This window comes from Setaria italica, chromosome V (genome assembly GCF_000263155.2).
Source record: "Setaria italica strain Yugu1 chromosome V, Setaria_italica_v2.0, whole genome shotgun sequence".
NCBI lineage: Eukaryota > Viridiplantae > Streptophyta > Magnoliopsida > Poales > Poaceae > Setaria > Setaria italica.
Genome location: NC_028454.1, coordinates 6,768,761 through 6,785,840, shown reverse-complemented (window position 1 = coordinate 6,785,840; position 17,080 = coordinate 6,768,761). Strand labels below are relative to the sequence as shown.

The window sequence follows — 17,080 nt, the reverse complement described above, 5'->3', positions numbered from 1 at the left end:
GCTAGTTAATCTGCCTCGATGCACGTCCGCTCGACGCTAGCCCGATCTCTCCATCTTCCGAATGGATTAATGGAATCAGGAATGGTTTAAAGGAATTACATTTCTCATGAGGCCGGAGGATTAATTCACCTTGAGATGAGCTTGTGCATTGTGCTTAGGGACGACAGATGCTCACGTGCACCGCAGGGGCTACTCCAGAAGAGTCAAGATGGAGCAATTAACCAGCCATTGGCCGGCGACTCAGATCGGCCCCGCGCGCGCGCGCGCGTCCTCTTCTTGCAAAAAGAAAGGTTGCAGCAGTAAGCCAGTAACCACTGGCACGTGCTGCTGGTAATTAAGGCGCTGCACCGTCCATCCAGTACTTAACCAGTTAGTTAATCTACATTACCCTTGATGACGACGAATCCAGCTAATCTAACGTCAGTTAGTTCAGAGAGTAATAGAGTAGCTACGCACTCGCTCGTTCGGTCAGCGGAGTCGGCAAAGGAACGCTGCATGCAGAGGCTTTGCCTTTGCTATAGCGCAGGTGCAGGATCCATTAAATGTGAATATTTGCAAGCGTCAGAGGAGCCCGGGGCCGGGAGGCTGGCTGCTGGCGGAGATGCCGGCCGGTCGCGCGGCAGCAGCCGGGAGGTCGGCCGGCCGCCGGCCGGCCATCCAGCAAAAACCAGCCAGCAGTATCGAGGAAGATATACCGCGCGAGCGAGCGAGCTGCGAGCGCGCACTAGGCTTGCTGGGATTGGTGCACGGTGCTTGTCGAGCACTGGCCGCCGGCTAGTAGCTGCAGGCGTGCCCTGGCTGCCAATGATGGCGCTCAGCCTCGCGGGGTCAGCGCTATCCCTGCCGCGGTGGCGCCGCCTGCGCTGCACGCGCCTGCACCGCACGTATGGCGGGCGGCGGGAGCTTTGCCGCCAAATCTGATGGCCCCCGCCTCGCTCGCTCGCTCGCGCGCGCGCGCGCGGTGTGTGTTCAAACTTCAAACGAATTAAGGATGCATGACGTCTCAGGGTTCAGCGAATGGCACCGTAGGAAACGGAGGCTCGCTCATTAAGTCAAACAAGCAAAGTAAACTGCACCCAGCTAGCTTAAGTACAGCCGCAATGCACGCTCTCTCTACGTTATTAATTCGTTAACACTGGTCAACGTTCAGACTACTCGTTTCTTTTTTTCTTAAAAAAAAAGAAAACAAATCCATTCTACTGTGAGTGCCTCTGGCACGGGATCAGCGGGAGCATGAGCAAAGCGTATCGCGGATCGCGCACGAGATTCGTGCATATGCGTGCGATCGACCGCACCCTTCTGAGCTCTGACTGACACACACCGAGGGAGGTGGAGACACGAGGGGCAATCAATTCAAGGCGGCATCTGCTACGGTCCAGCTGCTTTGTCGACCCGGGGCCTCTCGTCTCCCCCCTGGCTGTTTCTTGAGCTCCAACCAACGTGGTCGACGACGACGGAGGTGGCTGGACTGGACGGGACGGCTGGAGCAGCGGCACATGCAGGGGGCGACTATGATAATGCGCGGGGGATCTCAGGCCACGATCGCACCCGCCCAGATAACGAAAACTATGGGCTTGACGGCTTGCAGAGTTGCAGATCCATCTCTCCCTGTTTCCAGGGAAAAAAAAAAAGGAGCAATCTCCTTGCAGCGGCACACGCTATAGGATTCCGAGGCAGCCAGTACGGTTCCTCGAACTTCATTTTTTCCCCCTTCCCTTCTGCTACTGCAAGTGGTAGTATATTCATCCATCTCCTTGCACGTACGTCATCGCTCGTCAGCCGCCGTCACTCCCAAGGCTCCACCCCCAATGCTGCGCAACAGCGCAAGCGCAATTGGTCTAGCAGCGAGCCAGCACCAGCAAGCAGTGTGCTCTGGGCCTCTGGTGGTTTGTCTCTGACCCTGCTCGGCCCGACCATCATAAATAGTAACATGCAAGATCCATGTTCCTGGGCCGGCCAGCCCACTTGTTCCGCCCGAGTCCAGACGAAAGCGCGTCAACATCTCAATTGCTCTGCAAAACCACATCCCTCAAAAAAAAAAATATGCAAGAAATCCCCCACTCTACAAAAAACACATGACAACAGAAAGCAAGGTTCTGCGTTCCGAGCAAGCAATCCAAGCATTTGTCTTCAACGAGTTAACTCCTCAATTGATATGCTATTCGAAAACTCTGGTTTTGCAATCGTGCAGACCTCCAGTCCGTACTCATTCTGTGCTACTAATCCAGTGTCTCCAACAAAATTGGATCACCCTTACAGCTAGTGTCCTTTCCGCGGTTATCTTCTGCGAAGTCGACACGCAACTCGCTGCAAGTGCACAGGCTGTATCCAGGCACTCTCCGTCAAAAATATTGCCACGTTCCGAGTCCACTCTATAACAGTTCCTCACTAGCTCCTAGGCTCAGCTACGCTTCTTGATTGCTACATAAATAGTGGGAAGAAAAAAAAAACATGCCGTTCAAATCAGCTCCTCCTATGGCTATGCCGCCGCCTGCGCGGCGGTTTCATCAGCACGGACATGGGATCCGCATTTCGGGAGTCTCTCGTGTCAGCAGCCGCACCTCCACCATCTCCTGTCAGCCAGTTCAGGGCCTCCGCGGCAGCATCCTTCTCCGCGAGCTTCTTGTTCGCACACGGCTGCCCGACGAACTGCATGCCATTGAACTCGACAGTGGACCTGAAGAGGCTGTTCTTGATCTGCTTTGTCTTGTAGGACGGGTTGCTGTGCCCGGCCCGGGTCAGGAGGGTCTGGAGCTGGTTCTTGGCGTTCTCACCACCATTGCCACCTCCGCCGTTCATGGAGGATGATGAGAGCATCGTCTTTGCTTTCTTTGATCTTTGCTCCTGTCGGCCGTAAACAAACCGGCCGCTGCATGGGTCCTCACTGACCAGCAAACGGATGGCTGATAGCAATTCTTCACTCGTTTGGATGTCCATCCTTGGGTTTTGGAGCTGTTTAGGGGAAACTGTTATTAGCACAATACAGGAGATAGAGAAAATAATGACGTTTGCCATCCGATCAGGTCAGAAAATTGGTTCCTAAGTGAATTCAATAAATGATTGATTTCTGACTGAATTCAATCAAATGACACAATGTAGAAGGTATGGAACCAAGATAAGCGCAAATGGCTAGTCATGCAAAGTGAGCATCCAGATACCAGGTAAGGGAGTAGAACGATAGTGTGTATCAATTAACTGTGTGCAACTAGTGTGTACGGTATTGCGTTATCACATAAATAAATCTCATATAGGGTGTTGACTGTTGAGTTCGACCCGCCACTGCCTATTTATTAGGCCCTCTTTCCAGGCATATTTTGTTCTAATGAAGTCAAACCTTGCAAACTTCGCACAATAATTCATCAAACTAATGCATAATATGTGTGAAAAAGGAGCATCAAAAGACTCATATTCAAACAACCTTTAAGATGATGTTGATTTTGTAGCAATTGACTATCATGTAAGAGAAACCAATGGTCAAAATATGTTTTTGTAAACTTTCTCTTAATACGCCTTACATTGTTAGGCGGAGGGAGTACAGTTTCAAAATGTTAGATAGTAACTTCAAGAAACAACAAAATATAAGATCATGATGAACTGGTATAGAAGACATTATGAATCGATAATACCTTGCAATGGATTAAATTCTCGAGCTCATTCTTTAGACTCAAATAAGTTGATGCAAGATCACGATTCATGAAGAATTCCAGATAACCTCCAAGCATTTTTAAGTGGCCATCCTGCAGCATAGAGCAAAAATGATCCAATGATGCATTCGCTAGTCTGAAAGATTCCAATACTGGCAATGCAAAGGAACATACCAAGCCCCCTTGTTTTATGTTGCCTCCGAATAGCAACAGTATAGAATCAGATACAGCAGTTGAATCCCGGAGGAAAACAGAATTCACCTTCACCTTCTCATTGAAAACTAGCCAGGGGAATGGAATCTTGGCTTCTTTACCATTAACCGAACTCTGGAAACAACAAAGGAAGGTAGATGAAACTGTCAAGATGCCGATAAAATTATAAGTTATGTTACTTAGAATGCAAAGACTTACCGAATAAAGCATAACCTGTCCGTCCTCCATTGTCTTGAGGGAAATTGATTTCTCCTTGTTCTGAAATTTCCAAGTGATAAATAAAAATCACAGATGTAGAATTCACAGTTCACAATATATTCTACCATCAGACTGTCAACAGTAGTTACAGTTATCCTCCATAGAAAGCATGGAACCATAAAACTTTAGAAGCATAATAAGTGTGAATAAGCGCAAGTAATGTTACAGTAGATAAGCAACTCACCACAACAGAGGAAACACCAGGATATAGCCCTGCACAAATTACTGCTCGAACTAGATTTTCATCACGGCTCCATTTATTGCACACAGTCATGTTTTCATCAACCAAACCAGTATCCTTCAGAAGAAAGAGGAACTGACGCCGAAGGGAATCTATTGCTTTCAAGGTTTGCACCGAAAGAAAATTTTTCCAGCAGTAGTCATAGCCAGCACGATCTCGTTCAGCCTCCCTCCATCCTTCGTATGCACGAACAAGTGCAAGATGATCACTGTAGTCCCGGCATGAAAACTGTAGTTTAGCTGACTCAGCCAGCTGCATGGACAAAGGTAGCGTCATTTGCACTGATGAAGAAAACGGGTGAAAATGAAGAAAATAATATTCGAGTGCATGCAGAAAATGCAGACAAAAATTGGAGTATCAAGAAGACATATACTTACATCTTTCTTGTCAAAGGGAGTCAAGAAAGGGTCTCTAACACTAAGTCCAGAAACTATTGTTAATATTGGGTCCAGACAATTAAAAATAGCCCCAAAAATAAGCATCTTGCCTAACTTAGGCTCAACTGGAAGCATAGACAAGTGCTTTCCTGAGAATGACAAACAATACGTGTAGTCAGCACACAAGCCAAGATGCAAAGCAAAGTCATGATAATGTAAAAATTAATCAAAAGGGTGGATCTAGTACCAAGAACCGTCAAGTCTTCATTCTGATCAAATGCTCCAATGACTTTAAGATATTCAATGGCATTTTGTACCTGGTAAAGTTAATCCAATTAAATGACGAAATCTGTTTGCAAACATAGTAACAAATATCAGAAGAAACTTACTGATAGAGATTCTGGTGATTGCAAAGCTCTGGATAAAAATTCTGATATACTTCCCAGCCTCAAGCTTTTTATTTGTAAACACAGGGACTGGAGAGGAGTTCGTAGAAGTTCTGGTAACTGGTAGTCAGCAAATGCATCATATACACATCGTGGATAAAGATGGTAGCACTCCCCTGGTTGGACTCGGCCAGCTCGTCCTCGTCTCTAGATTATATTCATTTAGTTAACAAAACAAAATGAGGTAAATGATGCAATAGAAAGGAGTTGGGCAATGAAAAATTTCAGCCATGGCAATTGCCCTATTAACATATCTGTCACCATGGCAATATTTAATCGGTCAAAGTAAGCACCGGCAAAAATAAAACGGTTAGTAATATAAATAAGAAAGAAAATATTACTTGTCTGGCAGAAGCCTTGGATATCCATGTCGGAAGCAAACAGGGAGTATTATTCAGTGCATCGTAAGATGTCTCTTTTGCTTTGCCACAGTCAACAACAAAAACTACATCGTTGATAGTAATACTAGTTTCAGCCAAATTGGTGGCAAGAACTATTTTCCTTACTCCAGGCTCAGGCTTATCAAATATTAATTTCTGCACCAAAGGTGGACAAAATAATCAACAGATAAATTCATATTCATTACCATAAGAGACAAAAAGATGCACTCTTCCATCCCTGACCACAAATTCATATTCATTACCATAAGAGACAAAAAGATGCACTCTTCCATCCCTGACCACAGCATTATGCCATAACATGACAAAAGAAATGTGTATTGTGCAATGGAACACTATGATAACTATTCAGGCTAACAGGACGAAAAAAATGGACTTTAAGAATCGAATCATTAACACAAGTTATCAGGTCAAAGAACTTCCAGCTGCATCTATGCAGAACAGGCATTAGCAAAGCAATTTACAAGCAATAACAAACAAGATCTTAATATCTTAAATATGTCAAATATAACTCACAGCATCAATCTACAGAGTTTCCCGTACAACCAGCATTATTCACATTCCAAAGATTCTCAACAAAGTGTGGTTGGTGAGTAACCAATACTCACCACGTTTCACTCGTTGAGACCAAGGAGGTTCAAGCCAACAAAAAAATGGCTACATGCCCCTTTCAAATTGCATTGGACAACGAGCTAACCTCTTTCGTACTATTAAAGTAAGGTTAGTGAGTGAAAATGTAGCAATAGCAACACCCTTGTTTTGTTCAATTAACTTGTACTATGGAAATAAAAAACTCCTGAGTAAGTGGCCTTATATTGTGAAACAAAGAGTATAAACTATTAAGTGGTAAAGTAACAACTTGGCCAATCAGACAAGGGTTACCACTACATTTAAGTCAATATTTTATTGCTTGAAACAAAGAACTGAGCTTTCTTTTTTGTTGCAAAAGTTCAAAAAGTAGCCACAGTAATGCAACACAGATCGTTTTAGTTCTGGTAATACCTGCTCTGAACTGGCCATAGAGCCATGACAAGCGAGCAGCAAAACTTTGCTTGGATCTCCAAGTAATGGATTTGCTTGCAGCTGCTCTTTTAGTGCATTAATGTCATCCCACCCAGTCATAAATACAAGAACAGCACCGGATCGTTCCTTTTGACAAATATGGCATAAGACATTTTCTATTAAATTAAAACCGATTGAATCAGGATTCCAACATGATAGAGAATCACGAGTTCGCGGACTGTAGTTCCTCAAATCAGCAGTTTCAACCGCATCCTGTTCAAAAGCAAACTTAATAAGCAAACACTTTGAGCAGAAGATAAACAGTCAAAGAAAAAACAAACTTCCATACTTCCACAGCAGAAGCGATTTGGCTCTTCCTCTTTCGTAGACCTTGTTTTTGCATCTTCCAACTTTTTTCTTGGCCATAGTCATCAATTTGATTGTAAGGAGTCAATCGATGTCCAGTGAATTCAAGAATGTCTTCCAGGAAATGATTCCGAACAGGATATGTAAATCCCTAGGTTCAGATATAAATGCAATTGTTAGAAAAGATATCTAACAAAACTTACACAAGAAGCATCTACGCAGCAAAAAACACAAACAAATTTTAGCAAGGAAAACGAGATAAATATTACATGTCAGAAAGCAATAGATGTAAATGAGTGCATAATATGCATGTAAAATAATTGGAAACATTATTTCAACTAAGTTCGAGCAAGACAATAAAAAAGATGCAACATGGAACTGATACCAAACTGAGAACATGAGATGTTGATGCTATCTTCCTTTCCCAAGATGGTAGGGCTGACAAAGTGGCAGGTACAGTGAGACTTTTTATGGCATGTGACTTATGTTCATGATTTCAAAAATCTAAACACTGAGCCAACGGAAAAGATGGGACTGATACAAAGCCCATGGACTGAAAATGACAGACGAGAGTGAATGCAAAAGATCTTAAGAGAATATCATACAGGTATATGTATCATGGGTGCTCCACCAAAGTACGAGGAGAAGAGCTCAGCATTAAGGGTTGCGCTCATCAATATAAGCCTTAGCTCAGGACGGCGTGGAAGAAGGTCCTTTAAGACAATAAGAAGAAAATCTAGCACAAAGACCAAAAAACATTAGCATAAAAAAATAAATTAAAGTTAGTAGAAAATTAATATGGCTAATGCGAACCTTCGTTCATGCCCCTCTCATGGATTTCATCAACAATAACATGGCTAACACCTTTCAAGTTTCTGTCCACCAGCAATCTCCGCAATAGGACTCCAGTGGTGCAGAAAAGAAGACGTGTATCCCTTCCTCTCATGCCTTCCAGTCGAACTTTGTAGCCAACCTAAAATTAAGGATTCGTTATCATGATATACATAACCCGACAATAATTCATCAAGTTTTGCAAGAAGTATGAGGCTGAGTGCATCTCAGCAGATCACGCAAGTAGAAGGTAAGTGATTCTGAGCTGATTTTAATAAAAAAAATTAATACAATAGAGGTCCCTGGAGAATTTGACAACTGGCCAGACATCAACTAACTGACCGACAGCGAAACGATCTAGGCCTTTTGGAATCTTGGATAGCATCCTCAGACTAGAATACTGAATTCACCCATGATCACCACAAAATCATACTCCCATCATTAAAAGAAAATATTATCATTCTGCAGATACAAGTAGCTCACCGATTCACCAATTTTCTCGCCCCTTTCAGCAGCAACTCTTTCAGACACAGCAATTGCTGATATTCTTCTTGGTTGAGTGCAAATAATACTACATGTAGCACCACGAGCAGCATCGATTTCAGATTCTAAAATGTACTGCGGTAGTTGTGTAGTCTTACCGCAGCCAGTCTCACCTGAAACTACAACAACCTGTTCAATCAAACAAGACATGTTAACCACTAGCATAGAGCAAATTTCCAAAATAACAAAAGCACGAGTAAGTTGATTTACTATCTTTCTGCTATTAATGGAAGGATGTACATATTAAAACATAGAATGGAAAATAAATGTAGAAAGGACAAAATCGAGATATCAGATTCATTACTTCAACAGAAATCCAAGCTTCTAAGGTTTTATAATTAAAAAAGGGTAAGCTCATTTAGCTTCAGCAGTAAAATTGTTCAAACATTTTGCTAGATCATTTTTTTAATGCTTGTTTCCCAATATGTGTGCTATGGTTTCACCACTTTTTGTCCATCATGGGCTATGGTCATCTCTCATTGTAAATATTCGTACTTATATATATCTGCAACTCTTCTATATAACAATAGTTTGTAAGTGTTTGATACTATAACATACACACGCATATATATAGAACTAAGAACAGGACCTGATTCTGTGATATAGCTTCCAATAAAGTTTGCTTTTCTTTATAAGCAGGAAGACTGCGACGAAACTCCATCATGCTTTGACCATCATTCGATTCCTGAAAAGGGGAGAAGTCAAGACAACAGGGGGCAATGAATCTAAGATACTACATCCTTTGAAACTGATCCATGAAGGGCAAACAGCAGCAGAAAGAATAATATCAAATCAACAGTGCTAAATCAAACCTATAACCAAAAAAAAATCCAAGATGGAATTTCTAGCAATTTAAACAGACCAATTTGTGAGTATGTTTCTTTCCAAAAGAGCAGAGTATGATCGTTCAATCTGGCAATCAATACTGATACAACAATACATGTAGCAAAGACTCAGAAACAAACCCCAAAAATACTGATCTGTACAAATCGAAGACAGAAGAAATTAATAAACACATACTTAAAATAACACTTTGAAACTGTGATTAACATGCACACTTGCAATCTCAACATAAAACAAAGGTATGGTAAGAATATAGTACTCACTCTGATTCATACTTTAGATTATTAGTGCATACAATGTTGTGTAGCTGGCATAAAATTACGGTGTAATTTCATCTTAAAGACCATAAGAGGTAAATGACACCATATTAGAAAAAGAGGAGATAAGCACCTAAGCACTAAGTTAGCAGTGCATACAAACATAAAAGCAACCAGTCCACTTGAGGACAGTAATTGGCAAGGATATTGAGAATCGACATAAATTTTAGAAAGGGAAACTGGTTGTTGCCCAGGGGCTCCAGCACCCCCATTAGCAAAAATACAATTAAAGAAGCATACCATAGAAAAACATGTATACATAAAGTTCAATTTCAAATTCAACTTTGATGTTGATACTTTAAAACACAAGTGGTACGTCAGCACATGCTGAACAATGTCAGAGGATTGCTTGTCTAATTTGTATCTTGGCATCTAGGATAGATCTCAAACCGGATTTTTGTAGATTTAATTAAATATGCATATTACATACACAATTTTTCTGAAATTTTTTTGCACAATTCAACAGGCTGAATTAGCTTATGGTGATGCCAGAACCTCTGTTTACATAAATCCACTCTTTTAGAAACTTTGGAGTAATATAGTGAAGTATCACTTCAAAAGGGGCATGCTGTCATGGGCAACCAGCAGGGCCCTTTGGGTCTAGTACTGTATCGAAGCGAGTACTGTAGCCTCAGCAGTGCTTAGTTTGTTATTAGGGATAAGATTAGGTTGTTAGGGTTACGGTCAGCTCCAGCTCTATATAAACTGTTTGGAATCAAGCGAGAAGAACATCAATCTATTATCCCAATCCGCTTCTCCTATCAGCGAGGTCGCACAGCTTGGTTTCAGGGCCATCTAGATCAAGGTTCATAACACATGTTTGCGTAAAGAGAAGGTTCATAACACATGTTTGCGTAAAGAGAAAGTTCATAACACATGTCCTCAGAATAAATGCAACATTATGGCAGGAACTTCGAGCCTCACATGTGAAGGGTAAGAACAAACAATAGCAAGAAGTCAATCTTATAGACAAACCTGCCAAGCAGCCTGCTGGTTCCGCAACTGTAGGCTTTTCCTTCTTTGGATTCTCTCCATCACAGCACTAGTGGAAGTTTGATTATCTTGTTGATCAAAGAAGCCTTCATCAGTTGCAAAACTGTCTGTGCTGCTTGACCTTGAGAAGGCAGCACTAGGGAAGTTCCCACTGTTTGTTCTCTTTCGTGCAATGTAGTCTCCAAGCAAAGCATCAACTTCTCTTTGCAAACCAGCAGGTATAGATACCTATAAAGAAAATACATTAGTTAACATCAATGCACATACACACTTAGAACTTAAGCTGCTAGAGATATGGCATACCTCTCTTTGAGGTCTTTTGTCATCAAGATCTGATCTATAATTAGGCAGTGGAACCTTACTGAAAACAACAACTCTAGAATACTGACGGCTGCCATCATGTAGACTACTGTCAGATTACAGTAAAAATACTATGCAGTATCAGAATCTTAAAGGTGCAATGAAGTACCTGTGCAAACCCATTCGCTCAGCCAGTTGGGCAAGTTGTTCAAAATCTCGCCTATCCTTTCTTTCCCTTGAGACAATCTCTTGTTCATCATCATTACGGAGAAGCATGTGCAGTTTCCATTTCCATTCATCAACATTATCTAAAGTGGATGCACCCTGGATATTTTATTTCAGTACAACTATAAAAAAAAGCAACAGCATAAAGAATCAAAGCAGAAGGAAGTTGTTGAGCCAAACATCTACTTTTTAGGAAGGATTTTTTTAGCAAACTTACCATGAGATATTGTTTTTCTTGATTACACATTTTTAAGCAAGCATGGGAAGCATGATGATTTGCTCACTACAGTGGTACCAGCATTATGTAGCATGTCCTAGTTTCTAACTATTTATGGTTTTTCACAGATTTCATTGAATAGAGTTCTAGTTTCTAGCTATTTAAGGTTTTCACATATTTAGTGCTGTAACTATTAGGTGCACGATATTTCTCTATCCATGGATATATTGTTATACAGCTATATGGCCATCCATGGTTTCCCTATATTTACTCTACAAAATACCCTACACAAACAATGGAAAACAGTTGAACAGCACAGATGCAAACACAAGGCAATCATGCTAAAAAGCACACACAATAAAAGGAAACCACTGTGACAGATACAGCAACAAAGCACTACAATTAATACCCAAGGACCCAGTTCTGGGAAAGACTTTGGTTCACAGTCTAGTCAAGCATAACTGACTTTCAACTGATCATTTCAAATGTTGAAGCAATCAACAACTGGGAAGAACAAGGCATTCACCTTGCTTGAAACCGATGTACGGTCCATCTCCCGATCCGAATCATCCTCAGAGAAATCATCGTAGGCGTAGCGAGCATACCCAGCGCTCTGCTGCCGGAAATGCTCTGGCTGGGGTGGCCGCGGGAGGGGTGGCATGTCGCGCCGCCGCGTCTGAGGCGGAGATGGGGGGCTGGGCGAGCGCTCGTCCATCCGCCACTCCGGCGTCCGCGCCGCTTGCTGGGCCTGCGCCGCGGCGGATGGAGGTGGCGCGAGGCTCCCGTTGGTGGACGCGATAACTGAGCGGAGCCGCCGCATCGGCGGCACGTAGACTCCGCTGGTGCTCATGGCGGCGGACCGGGGGTCCGATGGGAGGTGGGGGTTAGTCGCGCCGGGGCTAGGATTAGGGTTTCTGGAGAGGAAGAGAGGGGTGGGCATGGTCAGGGGGCGGGGCCGGCGGAAGTTGCGGACGCGACCCCGCAGGACGGAGCTCAGGAGCATCACCAACAGCGCCGTCGCTGCGACAGCCGGCTCACATGTCTCGTGCAATCCCCATCCGCTTTCCGCTGCTCTGCGTGCGGCGGGGGCGGCCGGCTCGACGGAGGGATCCTCGCCGCTATACTGTGGGGCCTGGGGCTCTGCGCGAGAAAATAAAACGCTGACGCCGGCGTCGGCGAGGAAACGGCGGCGGCGATTGCGGGGGATGGTGGGAGAGTGGGGCGGCGGCTGAAGGGGGAGGAGGTAGGATGGGATGGCGGTGAGGAAAGAAAAGAGCAGTCCTAGGCAGTGGGAGGGATAGCTCGCGTCACGTACACGGCGATTCGCTCTGCATTGCGGGCCCGGGCACGCGGGCGGGCCCTGTGCTAGGCGAGGGCGACGTGGCCGCAGTTCGAACGTCGGTAATGGACGGCTGCTTTGGGCCCGCGAGAGTCCTGACTTGGCGAGCTGTCATTGGCTATCAACATGGGCCCAAAGAGGGTGCACGATATTTCTGTGGGCTAATGTTTCAAAAAAAATATTTCTGTGGGCTTTTTTATACGGGCACCTTTCTTTTTTCCATTTTAGGACTGTCCACACGCGCTTCGGACCTATTGGGCCCAGCAAAAAACGCAACCAGTCTTTTTCCAAAAAAAAAAACAACCAGCTCGGCCTCCTGCCAATGAGATGCTTGCTTGCTTTGGCAGTAGGCATGAACCATTCTGCAAACAGGACTGAATTAACCAGCTTGGAATACATCAACTTTCTCAGAGTATGCATACAGTAAGTTTCATTCTCAAGATACTTCAGAAGCTCTAAGGTTTCTCCAAATGCTAATGGTGCTAGAAGTCCCTGGCACCAACAAGGCAACAAGTTGGTGATTATTCACTCAAAGTGTTCAAAAAACCGTGACACCAAAACGATATATGTGTTTCTCATGGAAATCTCTCTGCCATATTAGTAGGTGTAGCCCTTCTGGAACATGCCTTTCTTGGCCTCATCGCTCTCACCCTCACCGGTGTAGCGACCGAGCTGCGCCTGTGAGTTGGCCTTCGCGCGCGCCAGCAGGGCCTTCTGTGCCGCCTCCACGTTCTCGGGGCGCCCCTGCCACGTCTTCAACACCGAGTTCTGGAGAGCCCGGGCGTAGGAGAAAGACACGTGCCATGGGTTCGGGGACTGGTTCATCGCGTTCAGGTTCAGAGTTGCCTCAACCTCGGACTGTCCACCAGAAAGGAACTGTAGAAGAAATCAGAGTTATAACATTCTTGATCTGATTCCGTATGGAAACTTTTGCTCCAAGAGTGAAGACAATACCATGATTCCAGGAACAGCAGGTGGCACTCTCCTCCTAAGCATTGTTAACGTGTTCTTCGCAATGGCTTCTGGAGAAGCCTTCTCCTTGTGCTCAGCTCCAGGGGTGACCATGCTGGGCTTCAGGAGGATACCCTCAAACAAAACGTTGTTTTGGGCCAGGTAGAAGAATACCTCAGACCACACTTTCTCTGCCACCTCAAGAGTTCTCTCAATCCCATGGTCTCCATCAAGAAGGATCTCTGGCTCCACAATAGGCACTAACCCATTGTCCTGCAGATTATTCATGTTGAAACATGATAAGCAAAGATGACAAATTATTTCTGAACGATGCAAAGTATTAGATCACATAGCTACATCGAGCTGTAAAAGTCTGTAGTAACTATTATGATGTACTCCTATGCTTTCCTTTTTTTTCCTTCACTTCAAGAATACTTGTATAGTGTCAGCTCTTTTTTTTAAAAACAAAAGTGTCAGCTCTTTTTTTTGAAACAAAAGGTCAGCTCTAATAAAAGTGCATGTTAACTTGTTAAAGGTGCCTAAACATAGTAACCTCCATTAGATGTTTTAGAAACATAACAGGTTCAACAAAAAACAAAACCTGTTTGATGCATCCATGTCTAAATAAAGCTTTGACCTGCATTCAATCCATTCGAACACCATGCCTTAACGGCAGCATGAGTGCGTGACTAATGAGTATCAGCACAAGTGTTCAAATGAATACAGATAAGGTTGTTCATCAAAGCTCCATGAGCCATCAAACAAAGAGAGTGTTCGGTAGAGATTGCTGCTGCAGAGATTGCTGCTGCAGCGCTGTGGCTGCAGCTGCAACAACCAAGTGAGCAGCATGAGGCTGACCTGTGGGCCTGTTATACCGTGCAGCTGCAGCTGCCTATGCAGCCAGCACAAACGAACAGCCTGAAAACTTTATCATAAGATGTTTCCACAGTTGCAAGTTTATTTTGTTACCTGAGCAATACCAGCATATCGAGCAAGTCCCCAAGCTGCTTCCTTGACTGCTAATGCAGATGGACCACAAGGGATGCTAACAACAGTCCTCCTGGAGAAGATCAATATACCATAGAAAGTTAGCAACTTTAGAAACAAAACACCAATAAGATTAGTTGACACATGCATAGGGAAAGTATGAACGAACCACTTTGCGAAGCGTGCCCCCTGCTTGTAGTACTCAGCACACCTTGAAGCCAAACCATCAAGACCTTGGCACCACGATTCATTGTTGGATCCAGGCAGTGGAACCAAACCCTAATTCATGAAACCAAAGCAATCAAGTAATGAGAATCATAATGCTAGCAGCATTTTGTGAACTAACATGATGATCATCAAATCACGACACACATACCTTGTCAACCTTGATGCCAGGCATGATATTCTGATCCTTCAAGCAGTCAACAAACTTCTTGCCATCCGTAGTTGACTGATAAAGAGTCTCCTCAAAAAGAATAGCACCAGAAATATATTCGCCAAGGCCAGCAGTTGTTAGTAAAAGCTGCCTGTAAGCCTGGCGGTTAGCTTCTGTGTTGTCCAAACCAATGGACGCTAATCTCTTCCCGCATGTTGCATTCGACTCATCAATTGCCAGAATACCACGCCCAGGGGAAGCAACAGATTTCTGCACAGAGAACAATCATGAGTGTTGATTCCACTAGCTGAAACACATATCTCAAAGTATGGTTGACATGCTTGCACTAATCGGATACAAAAAAAAGAAAGAAGCATTACAGCTCATATCACATAAGCTGTAATGTATCCACAGTACAGAGGACAGAGTGTAAAAGAAAACACACTGTGTTCAACAAAATTGAAGAATCAGATTAAAACTACTAAAATTCTACTTTAGCAGTTCGTGTAAGTTTTGTATATTGAAGATCCTTGCATTGAAACATTAATCAGCTGCACGGAATCCCACATCAGCATTTTAATTTTGAACAAATAGATATACAGTAGCTACACTAAAGTAGCAAAAAATGGAAGTCAAAAACTTGTATTGCCTTTAATTCCTTGAACCATTTTGGTGACCCTAGATTGTCTTCAGATCAACATCCCCTGAAGTCTATGCTAACAGAAAAGTTGTCGATAGACTGAAGCAATCAAATGCACTTAATCTTTAAGTGTCATCCAAAGGCAGACAATCAAGACAGTCCTAAATCATATTAACCATAACTGGATGACACAAGTAGCAGTAACAGACAGTGGGTGCATTGCTGGGGGTAAAGAGTTCATCAAAACTAACACCTGTCAATAAGCACACTATTCACATGATAACCAATTCGAAGTCTAGGAGAGACAAGGAATAGTAAAGTAAACCTTGTCAATCTGATTCAAGTATTCGACAAAGCATATTTCCAAGGGATATTTGAGCTGAATTGCTGATACAAGCACAAGTAGAGGACTTTCTGCACTGCAGCTTACATCTTTAAATAAAACAATATATCTACACATCACCTAATTAAACATATCTAAGTCATCTTAATGTTGATTGCATGGAAACAATGAGATGAGTAAGGTAGCTTGCGTTTAAGTAAAACATCATGTGACTGAATTATACATCGCCCTAGATTCTGAAACGCATACCACGTTGTGAAAGAGAAGATAAATAGCTACCACGAAAATGTTTCAACCTAAAATTGATTAAAATCGAGTAAACCAAGAAAAGACTCGGTTTCTCCCCCCACCAACCTAGTCCTGCCGAAAAGTCCCCGTCACTATTCACAGATCACCAGATACCAACAAGGGACCATCACCACATCACAGATCGCCGCATACTACACGTGCAACAACCCAAAAAACAGATCCTCCCGCAGTTAATCGACTCCCACTGACGGACAACAATTCTGGAAAAAGGGATGTAGGGTTTGGCGGGGGGCGCTCACCGCGGTGGAGACGAGCTCGTCGGAGTAGGAGCCGGCGGCGGCGCGGATCACCGTGGCGCGGCGGGCGGGCGCGGATCGGCGGGTGCGGCCGCCAGCGAGCAGGCCTGTGGCCGGGGAGCTCAGCTTCACCGTCGCCATCGCCATATGTTTTGGTGCGTGTGATCGCTGCCTGTGTTAGGACGCGACGGCGAGGAATATGAAAGCCCCGAGGAAGTGGGTTGGTGGCAGGCGAGAGAAACTAGTTGGTTGCGATTTTATCTTTAGGTCCCTTTCTGTACTTTGATCCAAGTTTTTTTTTTGTGGAAAAACCCCTTGACCCACATTTGTATTGTAAAATGGTCATTCCACCGATGTTTTGAATCAAAATGGCCTTCTCAGAAGCCTCAGATACAAATTACTCTATTGTATTTGAGCTTAGCTTCCAATACTCTTTATATTTGATTTTGACTGATTGCCCCTTGATCAAATTGCAGCGGATCAACTAGATTATTTGAATTTTAACTGGAGACCGAGGTGTTTGTATCTTTCTACAAATACAGAGTACGTTGAGGATTAAAGATGAATACTGTTTACTCCTGGGCTCCTGGCTCTCTCCGCCGCCGGGCGGATCCACCGAGGCCAGATGCGCCCCTTGGGAATTACGAAAAGACCCCTAGCTCGTGACTCCCATTTTGTTTGCTTT

General features: G+C 43.8%; 2 protein-coding genes across 2 annotated transcripts; both read right to left on the bottom strand.

The window, feature by feature from the left end:
• Positions 1 to 2,123: 2,123 nt before the first annotated feature.
• LOC101771893 (DExH-box ATP-dependent RNA helicase DExH3) lies at positions 2,124 to 12,484 on the bottom strand. Its single transcript, XM_004967955.3, has 19 exons — positions 11,741 to 12,484; positions 10,942 to 11,096; positions 10,776 to 10,863; positions 10,455 to 10,700; positions 8,909 to 9,004; positions 8,260 to 8,448; positions 7,759 to 7,918; positions 7,551 to 7,681; positions 6,929 to 7,096; positions 6,580 to 6,852; positions 5,521 to 5,715; positions 5,123 to 5,326; positions 4,981 to 5,050; positions 4,734 to 4,882; positions 4,300 to 4,608; positions 4,056 to 4,115; positions 3,819 to 3,971; positions 3,627 to 3,737; positions 2,124 to 2,952 (listed from the first exon to the last, which is right to left on the bottom strand). The coding sequence occupies exons 1-19, from the start codon at positions 12,215 to 12,217 to the stop codon at positions 2,464 to 2,466; spliced, it is 3,723 nt and encodes a 1,240-aa protein (XP_004968012.1). The 5' UTR covers positions 12,218 to 12,484; the 3' UTR covers positions 2,124 to 2,463.
• Positions 12,485 to 12,913: 429 nt separating this feature from the next.
• Positions 12,914 to 16,638, bottom strand: LOC101771498 (fructose-bisphosphate aldolase 3, chloroplastic). The gene is made up of 6 exons (XM_004967954.4): positions 16,399 to 16,638; positions 14,868 to 15,137; positions 14,661 to 14,770; positions 14,474 to 14,564; positions 13,508 to 13,777; positions 12,914 to 13,429 (listed from the first exon to the last, which is right to left on the bottom strand). Exons 1-6 carry the CDS (start codon positions 16,540 to 16,542, stop codon positions 13,151 to 13,153), a joined length of 1,164 nt encoding a protein of 387 aa, XP_004968011.2. The 5' UTR covers positions 16,543 to 16,638; the 3' UTR covers positions 12,914 to 13,150.
• Between the last annotated feature and the right edge of the window lie 442 nt (positions 16,639 to 17,080).